The sequence below is a fragment of the Monodelphis domestica genome, chromosome 3 (assembly GCF_027887165.1).
Source record: "Monodelphis domestica isolate mMonDom1 chromosome 3, mMonDom1.pri, whole genome shotgun sequence".
Lineage (NCBI taxonomy): Eukaryota > Metazoa > Chordata > Mammalia > Didelphimorphia > Didelphidae > Monodelphis > Monodelphis domestica.
Window position 1 is genome coordinate 294,432,629 of NC_077229.1, and position 17,433 is coordinate 294,450,061.

Here is a 17,433-nt window from a genome sequence, read left to right on the forward strand (position 1 = left end):
AACTAGATCTACAACTCCTAGCATGGAGCCAGACATACTGCACATTGCACTAGTTGCCAATGAGAGTTCAGGGTCAGTGAGGGGATGTGGAAACTTGATGGTGTTTTTTTCCAGCAGTCACTTTCCATGCCCCACATAGCAGAGATCCAGTTTCTGCTTACCACCTCATTCCAATGTCAATGAAAATAGAAGCCGCTATATTATTCCACATTCCATAAAGGGATCATCTGTCTGGACAGCTACACTTTATTTTTAGCCAAATAAATGCTCCCACATTTATCTTAATGCTGTTCCCATGAACAGGTAAAGTCAGAAAACTTTATAGATGAAGAAATTGATGCATAGAGGAGAATGGTTTATGCAAGGCCACCTTGAGGGACAAAATAACACTGACATAGAAATGATTAGCATATCTGACTCCAATTTCAGTACATATTTGGCTATCTTATGTTGACTCTAATGGTCATGTTTTTGCATCTTACATACAGAGCTAATGTCTCAAGAGCAAAAGCCAGTAATGATCTGTCCTGGGTTCCAGTTCCTTTCCTTCTATTTTCTAACTCTGTGAGCCTGAGAAAATTAGGTAACATCCTGGAACTTCAGGTTCTTCTTCTATACAGTTGGATAACAATATTTGTACTATCTAGTCTATGGCTGATGTGAAGATAACATCTAGAAAAATTTTGAAGATTCTACAAAATACTTAAGTGATGATGTAGTATGAAAGAAGAAAGTGCATTTTCAGTCAGAAGATCAGAGTTCATATTGTTGTTCTGATTTACTTTGGACAAGTCACTTATTAACTATTAACAAGTCACTTATTAACCTCTTTTTGCCTCAGTTTATTCATCTATAAAACCAAGCTGTTGAACTCAGTAATTTCTTCATGGTTTCTTAATTCTAACTCAGAATCCCCAGAAAGCAAAAAGTATATTTTGTATTTCTTTTGCATAGACTTCATCCTCTAGTACTGTGCCAAGCATATATGCTATGCCTTCTGATATTCCATAAAGATCTGAGTGCTACTACCAGTAGTGTGAGGAAGGTAGTTGGTACAGGGATAAAGCATTGGCCCTGGATTCAGGAAGATCTAAGTTCAGGTCCAGCCTCCAATGCTGTGTGATTCTGGGTGAACAATAGCCCCATTTACTTCAGTCCCCTTTCTGTCAAATGAAGATATGGTGGAGAAGGAAATGGCAAACCACTTTGATATCTTTGCCAGGAAAATCCCATGGACTAGGTCCATGGGGTCGCTTAAAGTAGGACATGATTGAATGACTGAACAACAACAACAACAACAACAACAACAACAATATCCAGTAATGTAGATGGGAGGAGTAATTTGCATCCAATGACCTAGTTTCTCCCTGAATGGCTGCAGTAGATCTGGGGGCTGTTGGAGAACAGCTAGGCAGCATAATGATTATCAGATATTGTACTTGAAATCAGAATACCTGGGTCTAAATGGTGCTGTAACTCTTACTAGTTATGGGACCCTGAGAAGCCACTTAACCTGTCTTAGCTATTGCTTAAAAAGGATAATAATAGCATTTATCCATAATGCTATTAGGAAGATCAAATGTGTAGCTTATGTAAGGTGTTTTGCAAATCATAAAGCTCTATGCTTTATGCTTTTTATGATTGACCATTTGGCAGATAGATTGCTTGTAATATATGCCTAATGCTGGGACTCACTCTTCTTGAGTCCTGAAGGCCAGGAAAACCATTGTGACTTTGTCCTGCAAATAGTAAATGCAAGTTACAAATTGAATGGTGCATCCTGGAAAGGTTTGCTGCCTGTTCATCAGTATTCTTAGCCCCTAGCTGAGTCCCTGCTATCATCCAAGCAAGCACAAACACACACACACACACACACACACACACACACACACATACTCACAAACAGCAGAGTGATTGTTGTCAGTTGTGCCATCATGCACTAAAGATAGAAGAGAAAAAAAAATCTTCTCTGTTAAGGGTGATTTCATTAGGGAATAGGCAGAGCAGTCATGTTGCAACTGCTCATGGGTGTCAGTGAGAAAGAAATTCATAGTGCTGTATGAATTGTCAAATTATAAAATACTGGAAATGAATGGAGTCTTGGGAAAATGATCTAGTATGGCCAGAATTTTACAAAGAGGAAACTAGTCCAGGAACAGACACAGCCAGAAGGGAACCTGGTGGTCATCTAATCCAGGAGATCTTGGAACTCACAGGTCCCCAACCAGTCTAGCTGCATTTTGGTTTATGATTTTTAAAATGCAATTTTATTTTAAATAACCTCTAACTGAATTTTCGGATGTCCTTCAATTATTTGAATTCATTATTTTCAGGTGTTCATAATGGTTACCACCTTACAGGAGCCAGCTATGACACCAAAAAAAAAGGAAAAGTCTTAAACAAATCCAACATTCTTGGGTTTGAAAACTGAGGCACAAGGAGAAGCAATAAATCTTTACAGATGATACAAAGGGATAGCCAAGATTTGAACCATAAATCCAATGTTTTTTTTCAGTACAATATGACTACCTCCCAAGGTCACACACTTACTTTGGGACTAACTCTCAATTCCCAGTCCACTGCTTGTTCTACAAAATGATACAGAGGAGATAGCGCTTGACTGACAGTATAATTTAGTCTATAGAATAGCAGGGCAATTAGTAAATGGGATTTACTGTAATTAGGAGAGAAGCATGAATATTATTTTAATGATGATCTGAATACTGTTTGAATGTAATTTGCATATGCCTCCAATTACTGCGCTGTCTTATCTATGTCAACTTAAAAATGAAAAATTCCTAATGATTATTGTGAAATCTGTCATTCCTTAATATTGTCTCCTAAATCTTTTCACCTCCCCTTGTCATTTATGGATTCTCTTCACAAGAAATGTAACCACAATAGTTAGTGTGAGCATTTCTTCAGGGCTATTCTGTCCATTGACCTTTTAGAAAGAGAATTCAAAAATAGCACTGAGGCATTTCCTTCATTGCCTAACCCTGTTTGGATTTTGCATGGCAACACATTTGCATGGTCTGCCCAGAGAAGAGGCTAAAGAACAGGTGGGGAAGCTGCCTTTGGCTGGCTGATTGCCATCTTTCTTGCAATCACCCTAGGCTCAGGTTACACTCTTCCAGACCTCCTCAATATAATGAGAGCTGGAAGGCCCTATGCTACAAATTGGTAAGTGGAGAGCCGTCTGTCTGCTCTCCATAGGGCAGATAGAGTTAATTTAAGTTTTTTTGAATCTTGAAAATTTTGGAGAAACTGCTGAGGAACTTGGGATCTGGAGAAATACCCAAACAGGTGAGAGACGACAGTAGGTTCTGATTGGTGCTTCCCCTGTTGGGTTTATGAAGGTGTGATGAGTTGTTAAAACAATTTGTTTATGATCAGGCATTTTCGTTCTCACTCAAAAGGAAATGCTTTCTTAATGGTTGCATTTGGTAGTTTGGTTTTGTTCAAAATGGTTTGTGAAACACATTTTTATATTGGTTTTGATTAAACTAGGTTTTTAGATATTTATTGATTTGTTAAAGGATCATAATATTTGCAAAATATTTACATTAAAAAGGATAAAGAATAACAATTCCTTTCTTTTCTGACTTTTTTCCCTCTAGGTCTACTAGTTGCTACGATAACTCTGTGCTGTACAGCTATGGCTTCAGTATCCATAGCTGGTTGCTTGCTGACCCAAAATCAGTACTATCGAAGTAAGTCAACATATCCCATCCATAGAACTGACATTTCTTTGGAGGCTCTGATGGGTGAAGAATATAGTGTACAGAACATAATATGCCACAGTTCAAAATAGAAAACCAATATCTGTCAATGGCAAGGAAGAACAATTAACAAATTGAATTATGATATTTTTAAAACAGTGATTAGCCATTTGCTATTTTTATTTGGTTTTCCTGTTTCACTCAAGACAGTCTTGTCCATAATTCGATATTTCACCTTCTTGGGTTATGATTTGGACACTATATCTACTGAGGTAAATCACAGCTAACCCGTGACTTTGTTGAAGGTCTTTGAAAGTTTCTCCAGCCAAAACATTCATCACTTTGTCGTCAATCTACTAATGAGGTTCTCTAAACTTATCTATGCTCATCTTAAATCATCAGTCGTTCACTAGACCCATACTCAAAGACTTTCTGGCTTAGAGAGAAACTTGCAGTGCTGGCATCCATTGGCATAAATTTGATACCCAAGGTCAATTTCATACTCTAATGAAGCATTAACATAAGGTCACTATAGCAGTGATTAGGAAGAAAAATGCAGTTGAATTCTACAAATATGTTTACACATAGATTGCACTTTATGCATTTTAGAAATTCAAGATATGGAACAGGCTCAAAAATGCATTTATTAAGTTACATTTAAAACTAATATATAAAAGGTCCTACTTTAAAAAAATGAACTAAAGGACTATTCATAATAGAAGTATTTACATGATGCAAATATTCTAATCATTCTCCTCTACTACACATAGGTTCTTTCAAACCTATATATCAATCTGTCTATTGTAGTTATGCTCAAATTCACATATGAATGTGTGCATATATATAGCATATATTGCTAAATGATCTACATATATTTAAAGTGTGAGTTTACAAGCATATACAAACACATGTTAATTAGCTTTTAATAGGCTCCATAAAGTAGAATATTCTAGATTTATTTTTATAGAAAAATATAGACTATATAGATCTATAATTAATATATGTTCTTATTTATTGATTTCTTGGTAGTTGTTTATAATCTAAATATTTATATATATGCAATTTAGATATTTTAACATAAATTTATAATATACATGAATATATTTTAATGTTACTAATACATTACTTATGTTAACATATTATTTTAATATATTATAATAAACAATATGTATCTATAATTTTTTATATATTACATACATTTTAACATATAAGTAATAATTCTAATGGGATACAGTAGAAAGAATACTGTTTTGGGTGTCAAAATTTCTAAGTTCACATCCTGTCTCTGATATTTAACTGTGGATTAATCTCACAGTCTCAGTTTTCTCACTCTAAAATAAGAGGAGTTAGATGAGATGTACATTAAGATCCTTTCTAGCTTTTGATCTATGATCCAGTACTATCAGAAGCTTGGAACTCTAGGCTCTGCTTTGTTACACAACCTTGTGTATATGTGTGAGTCTTCTGAACACTTTGAATTTAAAGGATATTTTCCAATGTGACAATATCTTTGTTATTTTGAGTTTATCTGCTCAGGGTTCCTATTATACCAAATTCTAATCCTCTTTCCCTCTGTAATGCTGAATTATCTCTCTGAGGGTTAGTTTTTGAAGTCAGTTAATCTGAAAGAAATTATAAAGAAACCAAGAAATAGCTTCAGTAAATTCAAGAAGGACATTCTCTCTTATGTGCTGAGTATACAGTTAGTGACCCTCTTTATATATTACAGTTTCTTAGTCTTGGCTAGAAACAGAGGATTCTCAGACCTTTTGACAACTTCTTTATTCATAAATAACATGAAACCAATAAACTCCTTGGGTTTGAGAATCTCACTATTTTTATAAAATCTAAAAAAAAAAAAAACTCTGTTAAAAACAGTCTAGAGGGGGGCAGCCTGGTGGCTCAGTGGATTGAGAGCCAGGCCCAGAGATGGGAATGCCTGGATTCAAGTCTGGCTTCAGACACTTCCTAGCTGTGTGACTCTGGGTAAGTCACTTAACCCCTATTGCCTAGCCCTTGCCTCTCTTCTACCTTAGGGCCAAGAAACAGTATTGATTCTAAGACAGAAGGTAAGGGTTTAAAGACAAAAAGAAAAAAAAAACACAAAACAGTCTAGAAAGTGGCCCAGCAGATAGTCTGCTAGAACCAGTCAGGAAGAACCGAGTTAAAATCTAGCCTTATTCACTCATTAGGTGTGTGACCATCATCAAATCCATTAACCATTGTTTGCCTCAGTTTCTTCAGTTCTAAAATGACATGGCTTTGAGAATCAAATGAGATAATATGAGTAAAAAGTGCTTAGGATAGTGCCACACGTAGTAAGTGCTAGATAAATGCTATTATTATATTAATATTATTTATTCAGTAATGTGATAGAACTAAAATTCTGATTATGATTCTTACTGTAGATATTATTTGATTATATAAGAAATTTGTATAGCATTTTAAGCTTTCTAAAATGTTTTATATGTACTCTCTACATAATTATTTATAGACATATAATTATTATTACTAATATAATTATTCTCTTCCCCCTCAGAATCCAGTGTTTCTTCAGTAAATTCCTTCTCTGGCTCTGATGCTATAAACTTCACAGACATAGAGAAAACCCACCAAGGTAATAAAATTTAATTGATCAATCTTGTTGCTATTATTTCTCCCATCCCCTTTCAGTGTGAATTCCTGAACTCCAGACAATAAGCATCATATACTTACTTTTTTAGGTTTACCTGAAGCAGCTGAATCAACATGGTGGTTCAAATCCTTTTTTCACTCAGATCCTGTTCTTCCAGATGCAGGAAGGAAAGATCTAGTTGCTACCAGGTAAGTGTTGAACTTTTTTTAACTTAATTTCCCAGTTAAATGAAACTATATGCTATTCTCTATTTCCTCACTACCCCACAATAACCAAGTTTCTAAATAAAATATAATGAAAACTTTATTATTTTTCATGTGCCCATATAGTCATTCTGGTTATCTAAAGCTTACCTCATTTTACTGACAGATAATATTTTATTGTCTTAACTTTTATTGCCTTTTAAAATTTTATTTAACATTTTATTGTCTTAACCCCAAACACATGCAAGATTCATTGGCAGAGCCATTCTTTGGGAAAGACCAAGAGGTGGAATTCTAATGACAACCACCATAGCACCCCAATGGACAGTTTAGAAATCTTAGCTAATTACAGAACAATCTAATTGCTAAATAGAAAGCATGGGATCATAGATCTGGAGATGGGTGGGACTTTAGAAGTCATATAGTCTAGCACCCTTATTTGCAGATGTGAAAATTTGAACTTAGAGGAGTTAAGGGGCATGTGACCCAAGGTCACATAAGTATGAAGTGACAAAGCTGGGATTTGATCTCAGGTCCTCTGTCACAAACTTCTTCACTCTTTACTAACAACCATTGGTAGATCCCAATTTCTAGATTTGTACTAGATATCAGATTTATCTGTTTCTATAGTCTTCTCATTACTAATGTGCCATATCTGTTACTATAAAGAAAGCAAAGAAACTATTATGTTTATTAAAACATTTTAATGAACCATACATGTCAAAAATAATCACACACAAATTATTCCATTGGATAAATGACTAATGCTGGTTTTTTAAATCACTTTTCGCCTCATGAACTCTGTTGGCAAAAGAGTCGTCTATGTATTACTACTTAGAATAATGTTCCCCCTCCCATATTAATAATTGAAGGAAATGTTATATTTTAGATAGAGGTTTGTTAAAATACTTGTTTTCTCTCATAAAAATTCATGGTCCTCTTAATTTGTAAACATCAACTTAATTTGTGGATATTGAAAACAAACAACCTAATATTAAAGCCTATAGGATGTTGGAATGAATCATGTCTTTGGAAGCACTGCTCATTCCTAATGAAATGTGGGAAATAATTAGCCACTTTGTGTTTTAGCCAGGTTAATTTAGGGCAAAACTACAATTTTTTTCCCTCCTTAACAAATATATTTCTTGACTCAGCTAAATGATGTCAGCCCACCATTTTGCCTCTCAATATAGAAATTCTAAAGGCCAGTTATGCCTATGCATCTTACAGCTGACAATCTTGACTTTGGAATTCACTGAAGAATCTTATAATATGCTCAACTAACTCTCTCTTTCTCTCTCAACAGCAATAATAGTTGATTCCAACAATCAAACTGCCTCTACCTGCTATAGTATAATAACATTCATATCACTAATCATTAATGATATTCCAGATGACCAAGCTCCCTGGCAGTGAGGCAGTAACCTATTTGAAACCTTGGTTAGGAGAGGAAATTCCAGCATTAGAAGATACCATGAAAATTCAAATCATATTATTCCGTGCTGAGGCTGCCTCTGCACATATCATCAGCAACATGAAGAATAGTGATCCTACTTGAGAAGTGTACTTTTTGAGATCTGTGCCTTTTCAAATGTGTATATTATAGATGTGTATGTATTTGTGTATCCATATATAATAATTCATATAAGTTGTCTTTGGATCCTTTACATGATTATCTCTTAGGTTGATTTTGTTGTTATTGTAGTTATTAGATTGTATGTTAAGAAAAAGACTCCTCAATTTACTTCAATTTAAGACTGAAGAGTTAATCTTACAGGAACTTGAAAATGCCCCCCTTTCCAAGAAATAAAATGACTTTCTCGAACAACAACGCTCATTTACACCCATCAGGAAGACCTTTAAGAGTTCAGGAAGAAGATCAGATATTATGATAATTTTACTTACCAATAAGTAATATGAGTACATCTTTCTGCAAAGTCATGTTCCAGCAAACATCTTTGGGAATATATGCAATTGTGCCTTTATCTATTACCAAATCTGTCTAGTTGAGGCAAATTGAGGTAGTCATTTCATTTTAGTCGCTGGATAGTGATATCCAAAGTGGCTATCTATCGTGACCAAATTCATAGGCTAAATCATTCATTTCTGCTTCCACAGAGTGAATGCCATTTGCCTATCACTAAGTGAGGGAGAAAATTGAGTCTATCATCCCATATGCAATGGCTGTTCCCCATGCTTTTAATGCTCTCTTTCCTAGTCTCTGCCTATTGGAATCTTTGGTTTCCTTCAAGGCTTAACTTAAAGGACCACCTTTTGCATGAGATCTTTCCTAGCCCGCTCGCTGCTGCTTAGTGCTTTCCCCTACAAGGTTAGCTTGTATCTGCGTTATGTGTGTGTGTGTGTGTGTGTGTTCTATATATCTATATTTATCTATCTATACATATATATATATATTTATGCACGTTGTTTTCCCCTTTAGACTGCAGACTACATTAAAGGCAGAGACTTAAGCTTTTATCTGTAATGCTAGAGGTTAGTGCAGTGCCTGGCATATAGTAGGTACTTAATAAATGCTTGCTGAGTGATCCATTAATTTAGGTTTTTGCTGATTTTGTTTGTTTGTTTTTGCCTGAGAATTAGATAAATGAAAGAAATTTGTACTTTTGTCTTGAATCTTTTGGATAATTGCGAGGAATGCCTGTCTACATTGCCTTGCATGTGTCGGTGCATTCTTAAAGACAGAGGCTGTACTTAGGCGATCCTAACCTCGCTTTCTTTTTTCTAACATAAAAATTAATGGTAATCGTGCCTTATGTTGTAGGACAGTAAAAAGATTTTTCTTAGTTGTTTTTGTTTTTACAATTGAAATTAATTCTTGTGAGTAGGAGTTTTAGAAAAAAAATTTAAATTAACCCAATGAGTTTTGTTTCTGTTTTTGTTTTTGTTTTTGCTATTTGGTATATATAGTTAGAGGAATGCTGTCAGAATACTTTCTGAGTTATTTGTTAATTATATAGAAATCATGTGGAGCCCACTCTTTACCTTCATTTCAAGTTGTTTCTTAAACATTCATTTCTATTCCTTTGTATAATGTTTTCAAATTCTTACAGAATAAAAAAAATTATAATTGTGTATGCATGATACATAATATTGTTTTTATATTTTAAAATACTTCATTGTGAAATTATATAATTATTTATAATTAAAGTAATTCCCTAATCACATTTTTGTGTCTATTTTCATAAAGGTAAAAATTTAAACATATCAAAATATGACCAGTTATTAAGGAAGTTCTTAGCCTTATAGATGTAGAACTGAAAAGAATCATAGAAGCCATCAAGTTTAACTAATCATCTTTTATAGAGAAGGAAACCAAGGAGCAAAGAGAACAAATGACTTGTACTTAGTTACAGAGCAAGTAGAATTTGAACTCAAGTCTTCCTGAATCCAAGTCCAGTGTCTATCCATTTTACCATGGTGTTTCTTAATTCTTGGGAAGGAGGGCGAGGGGGACATATAATATTGATTGCAAGTGAAAAGAATGTCCTGAGTTAAGTCAGAGTATTCATGGTGTTCATTTAATTGTGTATTTCACAACTATTTATTGTGTAAACTGAACTCTCATAAGAAATTATCTGTAGCAAAGCTACAATAGACTATGGGCATTATTTTCTGGGCTTCCTCTTTGTCTAATGAATGATTCACCTGGAATGGTTTTGAAAAAAAGGATTTTTTTAAAAGGAATTTAGGCAGCTCTCAATTTAGTTCAGCAATATAGAATATGTATTGTGCATAGTGGAGAGAATATGAAAGTCATCCTGCCTATCTATTTGAATTGGTGTCAGAACTTGGAAACATATCCAAGGTTCCAGATCTTCCTAATTGGGGAAAAAAGCTTGTCAGCTGCCATAATATAGGGGAAGGGGCAGCTAGATGATTTGGTAGATAGAGAATCCTGTGTTCAAATGTAACCTCAGAAACTTCCTAATGGTGTGATTCTGAGCAAGACATTTAGCCCCAGATGCCTAGCCCTTACCCAGCTTCTGCATTGCGACCAACACTCAGTCTTGCTTCTGATGCAGAAGGTAAGGGCTATGTTAAAAAAAAAAGGATATAGGAGAAGCTGGCTCATGAACATGCCCCAGATGTCCAGCTTGCTTCTGCAGAAATATTACTGTGAGAGTTTCTTTTTGGGTGAGAATGGAGCCTTTTTCATAGTTAAGATGAGATCTTATTTTCCCTTTAAAGAGTTCATTCATTTTTATTTTCTGAAAGATCCTAATCTGTATAAATTCATTAACTTTTATTTCCTGTAGAATTAGATAAATGAGTCTACTCACTATCTGCCATTTGAGATGATTTTTGCTATAACAAGTTGTTGGTAGAAAGGAGTTATGCTACAAGGTAAAGGCTAAAGACCAGCAATTAAAGAATTGTTCTGATCTCTAAAACTCCTACTCCTAGATCAAAAATACTGGAGGGGATGAGGTAAGAAATGTATAATTCTAGTCAAAGATATAGAAGGTATCTTGGATATAGAAGAAAGAAAGATCAAATGCCCATCTTTCGTTCTCTTGCTCCCAGGAAGGCACAAGTTTCTCCTTTGGAGAGGTAGGGCCAGATTCTAGAGGTATTTCTCTATACATTTTGCAAACTACCTTTAACAAAAGAATGTGAAATGAGATATCTTACATGGCCACATATATCTCTTAAATTTCTTAGAATACTTGTAACACAAAAAGAAAAAAGACAACCCAATATTTGAAGCTTTATTACCATTCAAAGAAAGATGTCATTAATTAGTGATAAGTTATGTTTGTCTGATGTTAAATATCCTAAAGATCAAATAAGAGTTATTAGATTTCAGTTCAAATTGCTCATTTAGCCATCTCACATAGCAAGTGATTTGAAACTATTTATTTTTAAAATGATGCTAACCCTTCTCTTTCCTGGCAGTGATCCTCTTCTTCCATCATTCCAATTCCCAACTCACTTAGATGCAATTATTTAATACAGGACAGTGACAAGATTTGAGTTTTTGCTTCATCCTCATTGCCCTGTGTTATGCGTTATTTTGGAAAACTCTAGACTAAAACTTCCTTCAGAGCTTCCTGGACTCCAGTCATTGAAGGTCTTTACTGGACTTGTGTAAATACAGTGATGTAGCAGGTTAGAAAAATCATTAAATATACTTTTTTTTTCCTGGAAAGAATTGTAATTGTGAGAAGATAAAGCTCCAGACACATTCTCTACTTGGTAATAACCTTAATACCAGGAATAACTCAGATGGTAACCCTCCAGTAGGTAATTCATTCTGATCCTTCAGAGCAATATTTCTCAATCTGAAGATCAGACCAGCATAGAGGAGTGAGCAAAAGAGCATCAGGGGGGCTTCTGTAATCACAATTCTTTGCTGATTATCTCCACAGGCCAGAGTTGCTTTCTACCTCAACCCCAGCTCCTAAAGAGAACTCAAAGGCTGGTGTTCCTGACTAGATCCTCCATACCATGAGAAGTTACAGCCTCATTTCAGCTAATTCCCCTGTGGCTGAAATATAGGCCTGCCCCACCTCTCCATGAGGACTCTGACCTCCTGAATATTATGAGGACCGCTTGAAATCATCTTTAAATGATTAGCACAGTAAATTCCATCATTTCAAATTATTTCCAATTTAGGACTTTTGAATTGTCAAATCCAATTCTCAGCCTCAATTGTCTCTTCCTTTATTTGTATCCTTTTCAATCTGACTTCCTCTGACACAACATTCACTCACAATCTTCCCACTTCTTCCACTGTGATTTCGGAATGTCCGTCCTACAGATAATTAACTTCTTTTCATCTTAAAACTTTATTTCTCACTTCTTCTATCTTCTTGTATTCACTGAGAACAGGCATTCTCCTCATGACACAGATTCCCCTAAGATGCAATTTTTAAGGAATCTTGAAAAAAACTTTATCCTAAGAATTTTCTATGTAACTTAAAATAAAATGAACTGCATTCCGGGCAACCACTTAAAAGAAAAAATATAGGCAATTCTCTATCTTGAACTATTGATTATATTAAATTTGTTTTTAACAATGTTATTGGGGGAAAGAGGGAATAAGCATTTATCTAGCACTTAATTAAGTGCTAGGCATTGTTTTGAGTGTGTTATAAATCTAATCTCATTTGATTTACATCACAACCCAGACACGTTGATGTTATAGTCATTTTATAGTAGAAGAAACAGAGGCAAACAGAGGTTGAATGACTTTTCCAGGGTCCTACAGTAGTAATTGTCTGAGGTTGAATTTGAATTGGAGTTTTCCTAACTCCAGCCAGTGCTCTATCCTCTGTGCTGTTGACTGCCTATAAACAATTATTTATAAACTCCTAATTTTCTATAAGTACAATTCCAGTTCATTTTATATCATTTTGCTGGCAAAAATTTGTACTTACTATCCTTTTCATCAAAGTAATAGGATTTTATTTTGTAGTCCTCAAAGAATTTCAGTGATACAGATTTTAAGAATATTTTATATTCTAGATCTGGTTGAGCTCTCAGCCACACATCCTGACTCATTGTTCATGGTAGAAGAATTGAAACAATCCTTTCTCTTCACAGACACTTCTAAACTCTCTCTTTACCACAACCACTAAGTAATGAAACTTTTAGGTTGATTCAATTCACATTTATCACCCAATTATGACACTAGTAGTGCATATCTATTAACTTAAAACACTTCTTCCTACCTCAATGACTGTGGTGTCTATTTAATAGTCTTTTTCTCCTTTCTAACTTCTGTGCTTAGACTAGGAACTTTCTAATTACATATTACTGCTCTCTCAATCCCCCACTTCCTACTTTCATGACATTTATTTCATATGATTCACTCCTCCATATTATCTCAGCTATTCACCCAGAGTTGGTCATTCACTTGATCTGTCCATTGTTGCTGATCTTGTCTTGACAAGCCCCAGTCTTGAATTACTCCCATGTTATCTTCTCTCTTTTTCATTTTCTAACAAAGTAAACTAGGAAAAAATCATGAAACCTTACTAATTTAGGTCCTCTACAAATTTATGTTAAATGATCTTAACTATGCCATCACTTTGGTAAGAGAATCATTTAATATCTTCCTAATCAATTCCCTATCCCACTCACTACAGTAGCTTTGCCAAATCTTTCCATCAATCCTTGAATTTTGCATGGCTCTCCTTTTCACACACTGACATTTGAGAACTTGGCTTAAAATTACTTGGACAAAATTGAATCCATTTGATAAGAGCTTCCTTTTTTTCCCTTCTACCTCTTTTCATATCAGTCAAATGATGACTCAGACTATCTCCTCTGATATTACTCTCTAAGAGGAAGAGATGACCCTTTCTGTTTCCCAGGTTAACCCCTCTCCTTGGCCAGGAAATCCTACTCCATCTTTTCTTCTTGGCACAATTTCCCTGTTTTTAGACTTTACTTTCAGTAATAATTATTTTTTACCCTGCATATTGATTGCTTTCCTCCTTATATACATATTCATGTCTCTTCCTGCTCTCAAAAAAACCTCATTTGATTCTTCCATCCTCTATCCATCGTGTAATATATTTCCTTCCTTTTGTAATTTTCTACAATACACATCTACATTTCTTTTCTTCTCTTTCCTCAATTCTATTCAATCTGGCTACTGACTTCTTCATTTAACTGAAACTTCTTTCTCCCAAATTACAAATTATTTTCTAGTTTGCAGATATAATAATTTTTTAATTCATCCTCATCTTTTTCAACATTTCTGTTGAGCCTTTGACATTGTGGATCATTTTGTCTTTGTTCTTGATACATTCTATTTAGGTTTCTATAATAGTGCTTTCTTTTTCTTTTTTCCTATTTGTCTGTGCCTGCTTCTGTATTGCTTAATCTCTATCAATGTCATGTCCACTTATTGGCTTTTCCTATGTACCTGTCCTAGGCCTTCTTCTTTCTATATTCTTCCATTTACTGAGTTCATCACCTCTTGTGTATTTAATGGTCATCTTTTTGCAGATGATTCTCAGATCTATGTGCCTCTATAACTTTTCTACTGACCTCAAGTTTCACATCTCCAACTGTACATTAAGCATCTCTACCTGAATGTGCTATAAATATCTTAATTTAACATGTCTAAAATGTGTGGAATTGAGATTTACTCCACCCTACTTATTCTTTAGAAGTTTAGCCACCAGGAAGATATACAACCCCACTTAAGGATTAAGTGTTGGGGAGAAAGGTCTATGTGTGCTAACAAGTGAGAAACCAGAAACAACTGACTGCCGCCCCTGGGCAGGCCAAAGCCAAGTTTAAGCCACCAATGGTACATACATGTGAGACACAGGAAGTGATGCAAAGAACTGCATTTATATTTCACCGTCACTTCTGTGAGGAGGTCTTCATCTTGGAACTTGACCATGGAGGAGCTCAGGCTTGAGATCTCAGACTGCTTCCCGTTGGACTGCCATGTGGTGATTGAAAAGACTGACACCCTTTCCTTAGCTTTTGGGGAGGCACCAGCCCCTGGAGAGGCCCATTGTCTTGGGACTCCTTTTTGCTTGGCTTTCTGGAGTCACTAGCCTCTGGAGGACCACTCATCTTGGAGGAGTGGTTGGAAGCTGTGTTAATTTCAAATCTCTGCCCTCCCCCCCCACCCTAGGCTGGGGCTTCTGAATTTCTGCCTGGTTCAAACCAGGCAGAGTAGCTATTTCTCTTCTTTCTTTCTCTCTCTCATTTCCTTAATCTCTTCCCTCTATTGTAAATAAACTATAATAAAGGCCATTCTGACTTGAGGAATTCATTGGGATTTAGTAATTAAATCCCTTGTGACCAACTAAAAATATATTCAGTCCAACCATACATTTTACCCCTTACAAATGGAACTAATTATCTTTCCTCCCAAACTCTTCCTGTTTCATCACTTCTTTTTAACTGTTGAAGACACCATCATCTTCCCAAATCACCTAGACTTGCAACCTAGATGCCATTTTCAAGGTCTCACTTTCTCTCATCCCTAATTTCATCTCATATCTAATCTTTTGCTAAATTGTGTCTACTTTAGTTACACATCTCTTGTATGTGCCATTTTCTCTTCTCTGACAGTGCCATTTCTATAATCTTGACCTACTTCACCTCATCCTTGAACTATTATAATAGTCTCCTTACCTTTAATCCACTTTCTACTGAACTCTTAAAGTGATCTTCCTAAAGGGCAGGTCTGACAGTATCCTACTCTCTCCACCTTCTACCCTGATTCTATAAACTCTAGGGCTTCTCTATACCTCCCAGAATAAAATATAAAAAACTTATATTTGTCTTTTAATGTACTCTCTGACCTGTCACCCAAGTACCTATCCAACATTTTATTCCATTGGACATATCTACAATCTAATGACCCATCTCTCTGCTAATTCTTGCACAAAAAAGTTTTATCTCCCATCTTCATGCATTTTCAGTCACAATCCACCATAGCTGAAATGCTCATTCTCTTTCTCTGTCTCTGCTTTGTTGCTTTTCTGATTTCCCTCATACATTATCTAAAATCCCAACTTCTGAAAGAAGCCTTTCCCAGTCCCTCTTAATGATAATGTCTCCACTCTGAAATCATCTCCTCCTTCTTATCTTGTACTTTTTTTGGTTCGTCCATAGTTGCTTTTTTTAAAAACCCTCACCTTCCATCTTGGAGTCAATACTATGTATTGGTTTCAAGGCAGAAGAATGGTAAGGGCTAGGCAATGGGTATCAAGTGACTTGCCCAGGGTCACACAACTGGGAAGTGTCTGAGTTCAGATTTGAACTGAGGACCTCCCATCTCTAGGCCTGACTCTCAATCTACTGAGCTATCTAGCTGCCCCCTCCATAGTTGCTTATATACATAATTATCTTACTTATAAGATTGTGAGCTCCTCAACTGTGTCTGCCTTTTGCTCTGTATCTTCACTGCTCATAAAACTAAAACATATTTGACACTTAATGTTCATTGATTTGTTGGCTTGACTTTATAGACAATGAAACTTCAGTGAAACAATCAACTATTTGGTGCTAGAAATTTGAAATCTTAGGTGTTTCTATTAGCATTTAATGTAAATTTAGCCTGTCTGTTTCCCAGTTAAGATGCTGTTTCACCAAGATATTTTTAGATAGATAAGTCACATTCTATTGCCAAGATTATACTTTTTCCAAAATCAAATATTTCTAGCTTGGTCTTATCCAGTGCTATGACTTCTTAAGGATACAGAATTACCTCCAAAGTTGGATGAATGTTAATGCAAGATTTCTGAAGAATTTTCATGCTCTCCATACCTATTGTTGCCCCATCAGAAACTATGTTTCAATTATATGTATGCTCAGATTTGGATTTACTAACCATATGCAGGTTATATGTGACCTCTTCAGACATTTGAGACATTTAACATATCTAGCTTTCTGTTCATCTCCTTAATTATTTCACACACACACACACACACACATATATATATATACATATATATTTATTTATTTATTAGATTTATGTGGTTCTGAGGGGGGCAGAATTAAATTTCCTCAGTTTTATTATATTGTTATCTTATTATACCTGTATCTCATTTAGTTTTTCCTTTAAAAATCTAGTTGCTATAACACTTGGTACATACAAGTCCAAAACTGAGAATAGTTCATTATCCATATTTATTCCCACCCCCAATATAATGTTATATGTTATTTATTCTTTCCAATTCTATCTGTTTTAACTCCATCTCATTCAGAGATCTTGATTGCTATCCCTGCCTTCTCTGGATCACTAAGGCATAGTATATTGTGCTCTAGCCCCTTACCTCCCCCCTATAGATCTTGTTTTCAATGTGTTTTGTAGCATCCCAAGCATATTCACATCTATGAAATATAAATGACTGTATGGCTACTGTGTCTCCAA

General features: G+C 35.2%; 1 protein-coding gene across 1 annotated transcript; it reads left to right on the forward strand.

Moving 5' to 3' along the window:
- The first annotated feature begins 3,150 nt into the window (after window positions 1-3,150).
- PPDPFL (pancreatic progenitor cell differentiation and proliferation factor like) lies at window positions 3,151-8,991 on the forward strand. Its single transcript, XM_007487143.3, has 5 exons — window positions 3,151-3,306; window positions 3,621-3,713; window positions 6,262-6,339; window positions 6,446-6,545; window positions 7,867-8,991. Exons 2-5 carry the CDS (start codon window positions 3,659-3,661, stop codon window positions 7,877-7,879), a joined length of 246 nt encoding a protein of 81 aa, XP_007487205.2. The 5' UTR covers window positions 3,151-3,306; window positions 3,621-3,658; the 3' UTR covers window positions 7,880-8,991.
- Window positions 8,992-17,433: the final 8,442 nt, after the last annotated feature.